Source organism: Crocodylus porosus, unplaced genomic scaffold (genome assembly GCF_001723895.1).
Source record: "Crocodylus porosus isolate Cpor-Errol unplaced genomic scaffold, CroPor_comp1, whole genome shotgun sequence".
Taxonomy (NCBI): domain Eukaryota; kingdom Metazoa; phylum Chordata; order Crocodylia; family Crocodylidae; genus Crocodylus; species Crocodylus porosus.
In genome coordinates this window covers 71,874,347-71,879,005 of record NW_017728950.1, presented here as the reverse complement: position 1 = coordinate 71,879,005, position 4,659 = coordinate 71,874,347, and the positions used below count along the sequence as shown (strand labels likewise).

Here is a 4,659-nt window from a genome sequence, read left to right as displayed (position 1 = left end):
ACCAAGCTTCTTCAGTATTTTTGTGCAGAGTCCCCAAGCCCTCTTTGATATGGATGACTTTGCCTGCAAATTAGGTGGCAAACTTGTCACAGAAGACTGAGACTTAGTTTCAGGGCGGAGGCATCCCAGATTAATTAAGCTATTCACCCCAGTTTCAAAACAGTTTCAATGGATGACACTTTGGTAGATGCAGTGGCTGTGGAGGAGAAAAGCTTCTGTCACTGTCATGCCCCATCCCCAGTTTGTCATAAGGATTTAAGCTGACCTGTGAAAGGAAATCAGTTGGAGATGCATAAGTACACATAATGGTTTAGTTCTTGGTCTCTTGGCTGACATTTGCCATCAAAACTTCCCAGAAATTTTGTACGTGTGTTTTGTTTAATGTATGCCCTTGTTCATGGAAAAAAGAAGTGGGACTAGATCATTTCACACCTAAGAAAGAAAGAGAGAGAGAGATTCATGGGTTTGCTAGTACTAGAAGAAAATACCATCCAGAAATGAGATTCTTTTCATTAAAAGCATGAACATATCTAGCAGGCTTCTATCAGTTGGCATTTTCTGGTGTCCCTGATTAGGCAATTGACAAGTGTCAGAAAAGGTTGAGGTTCCCCAAAGAAATTTAAGAGAAGCTGTTGGAGGATGAGAGAACAGCAGCAAATAATTGCCACCATAAAAGTTCCTTTCAGCTTAACCCCAGTATTCAGGGAAAAGATCTTAATATCAGTGATATTAGACTCCACAGTGACTTGTTAGATTTCTTCTTTTAGTTTGTCCCCTCTGAAAGTATTTGGGTATTTATGTACATCATAGTCTCTTTTTATGGAGGAGAAAGGCAGATAAGAAGGCAGCCATTGGCCCAGCAATTATGTCAATATGCAGCAATGTTTTGTTACGCAGTCTGTTCTTTATTCCTTGATAGTGCATACATCACAAATATGGACTTTCATTCAGATGGCCAAAAACAATTGTTCCATTTACAAGGCAAACTGTAACAGATAAAAATGCAGATTTTAAAGGCTAGGGCTTAAAAATGAAAACAAAAATGTGCAAAGACCTTTTTTCCAACTATTTAGTTGATCTAATAAAAAATATCACACCTACCCAAAGAACCTTGCCTGCCAAAAATCCATCCTTTTATTTTAGAAATCATTATCATCCTTCAATGCTCAATTTACTGTGGCCCTTACTGAGTTCAGTTCAGGCCACAATTTGTCCTATATAGCAGTAACACTTATGCAAAGAATCATGCAATATTATATAAGTGCCTGACATCTACTATATATAAAGCAGTGTTTTGGGGGTGGAGCGGATGTTGTCTCCTAAGCATCAAACTTGTCCTGTATGCTTTGTTTGATCAATGTTTTGTCTGCTTCCTGAAAACATTTGGCAGGTCATTATCAGCAGTTGCTCTTCAGCTCTGGAATTCCTTCCCTCTTGAGCCTGGACATCTTTCTATTCAGGCAGGCATTTAACAGACAATCATTTGGGGGGGGAGGGGGTGTTGTTTTGTGTTGATATTCCAGTTGCATTTTAAATTGTATTGTTCTCCTGTTTTATAAACTGTTCTGTTTTTTCCATTCAATATGAAAACTAAAAACACCAACCCCACCAATTTTAGCACTAAGTAGGTATGCCTGATTTTTTCAAAGGAGCTGAGCATCCTACAGCCCTGTGATATTTGGAGAACTAGCATTATAGGCCAAACTGTAATCTCAGGCTGGTATAAATCAATACTTCCTGCTGTTTTCAAAGAAGTGATAGTGGTAAAACTTCAGTGTAAGTGAAATTAGGACTGTGTCTTACAGGAAATTTAGAAAAATGAGATGAATTTATATTGAGGAGTTAATTCAGCTACAGAAGCTGTATTAAACAAATTGTTTAACTGGATACTTGCATGCACAGGTATCAGTTTGTCAGTGTAACTGCATTAGCAGCACGTGTAACAAGATGTGCAACTGCACAATGATTGCTTCACATGGCCTCGTGCTCAATTTGATTGATTTTTTTTTTAAATCAAGCTTGAAATATCGCCAATCTCTGCCTCTTTTGAATATTTTTTATTAGTCATTCATTTCAATGTAACTCAGTTGTGACATATTTTTTCCCCTATACTTGGACTGACATTTTTAGAAAAGCCCCACAGAAGATGTTTCTCAAAGCTCCGGATGAGGAGGACTGCCATGTACCTCAAGCAAAATCACTGCATACTTTCATGCACTGCACACTTTCTCCTGTTGAGAGAATGAATGCAAAAAGACATACTTTCCTTTTGGATCACTCAACCATTTTCCTCTTGTTGCCTGCAGGAATCCTCCATTTTCATTGTAATGGGCTTTGGAATTCTTCTTCAAGAGACGTAGAAGGTGGAGCCATGAATGACATAAGAGCTACAAGGGAGTGGTTACAACCAGGTAAACTTCAAGTAATAGACATAGATACTGTAAATGGATTAACTAAATGCTGCCGCAGCTGCCCTGTGCCTCAGCCAGCTAAAGCACTCTGATCCAAGCCACACACATGGAGCTGAAGGAAAACAAGACAGCTCTTTCTGAAGCAGATGGAATTGACAACTTTGCTTTTCAGGTAAGCCTCAGACTTATTGTGGCGTGGAGGGGTGGGGTGGGAATGTTAGAAAATAAGCAGATCTTTTTTAGTATCTTAACAAAGGGAGAACTCCTCTTGCTCTGCCCGTACAACAACTAAGTTGCAACATACTGCACACTTGTAGAGAAATCCTGCCAAAGCACAAGACTTAAGTAAAGGTATCAACACATTTGGCACCTTTATATGCAAGGCTCCCAGCATCCTGGTATATCTTGAAAGTCTCTGACTTCACAATATAGCATGTGCTCATAGATCTTACCACTCTTACTTTTCCCCATTACCTTCTGTGTGCTGAGCATCTTGGGCTAAATTTATATTCAGCTGCTATTGCTGTGTTTTCAGTAGGCTTGTTATTTTACACTTCTTGCTTTGGCTGTAGCAGAATCATGTGGAATTGCTCATCGTAGGCATACTCACAGGAGGAATGGGATGAAAATGTTAAACTCAAACCTAAACGTGTTATAAAAAAGCTAAACTTACCGTATGAGCAGCAGTCATAAGTAACTGCTGGGAGCAAATACCTTTTTATTATGGGCAATTTGTAACTGCAGCTCTATTCTGAAGGGTGTGGGGAGTCGCCACCAGATAGAGCCACTGCACTTTGTCAGTCCTTGCCAGCAGGAATGGGAGGGATAATGGCTCTGAAACTGCTCTGTGACCTGTGAGAAAATGATTCCATGCCCACCCCCTTCTCATAATGCCCAGTCTCTACAAACCCACCTAGTGCCAAACTCAGCAAGGCAGATCAGCAGGGAGGACTCCCTGTGGGGTGCTATATATGTAATCCAATCAATTCAAGTTAGGCATCCAGCTCTTCGTAGATAGTGAGCATCCAGAATGCCATCAGGGATGCTCTCACCTACCCTATGCAGTATGTCATTTCTTTTCATTCACTGAACCAAGATGTATTTATTATTATATATCTAGTTGTCATTAATACGGTAAAACCATCTTACCAAGAGCTCAGACACTGCAAAACTGCAGTCAGAATGAAAAGGAATGATGCTCCCCTATTGTTGCGCTGCACAAGCTGCATCCACATGAGCATGGACATTTGGTTCCCCTGGGACAACTAGCAGTGGCACACATTATGTTGCTGCTAGTTGTCCCCAGGTAACACCTGTGTCACGCACCCTGTGGCACCTAGCAAGCTATCCTGGGTGAGGTAGGGCAGCCTGGGGTCCTGGGGGGCTCCTGCTGCTCAAAGCCTCCCTGTCAGCCAGAGTGTGGCTCTGGCCAGCCTGATTCCAGTTTTGAGTGGAGCACATTACCCCCATGTGTGCTGCCCCACTTTTATTTTTTTTGCACAGGTTTCTTTTCGCCCCTGGATATCCGAGGGCCAAAAATAAATCCATGCTGCTCCCTTGCAGTGTGGAGAACATCTGAATGTGTGGAGATGATCCTCCAAGCCTAAAGGGAGGTAATCCCAACACGAATGAAAGGGGGCAGGAGGGCACAAAAGCCCCCATGGCTCACCAAAAGCATCCGGGAACGTCTCCTAGCTAAAAGGGAAGTGTACACCCGATGGAAGGGAGGGGCCATCACCAGGGAGGACTACACCTCAGTTGCTCGGGGCTATTGGGAGTGGTCAGGAAGGCCAAGGTGGAGATGGAACTGAGACTAGCTACCTGGATCAAGGATATCAAGAAATCCTTTTTTAAATAGGTAGGGGGCAAAAAGAAAGTACCGGGTAAAGTGGGGCCCCTGCAAGACACACTAGGAAATCTGGTCATCACACCAGACAACAAAGCTAACCTATTTAACGACTTCTTTGCCTCCATTTTCCAGAGCAGGGACTGGATCAGTCCCCCCCCCACCAGGACCCTCTCAGGTCCCTGGGGTGGCGTACCCAGGCCAAGGGTCAGTGAGGATCTAGTCGGGGAACTTCTGGAGGGACTAGATGTATGTAAATCAGCTGGTCCAGGCGATCTCCACCCCAGAGTACTGAGGAAATTGGCTGAGGTCATTGCGGGACCCCTGGCACAGCTTTACAAGCACTCATGGTGCTCTGGTGTGGTGCCAGAGGACTGGAAGAGGGCCAGTGTGGTTCCCATC

At 43.1% G+C, this 4,659-nt stretch overlaps 1 protein-coding gene across 1 annotated transcript in view; it reads left to right on the top strand.

Moving 5' to 3' along the window:
• The first annotated feature begins 2,352 nt into the window (after positions 1–2,352).
• Positions 2,353–4,659, top strand: part of SLC28A3 (solute carrier family 28 member 3) — a 74,263-nt gene continuing 71,956 nt past the window's right edge. The window contains exon 1 of the mRNA XM_019555391.1: positions 2,353–2,583. Coding sequence (XP_019410936.1) covers positions 2,518–2,583 — 66 coding nt within the window. The 5' untranslated portion in view covers positions 2,353–2,517. The remainder of the gene's footprint in view (positions 2,584–4,659) is intronic.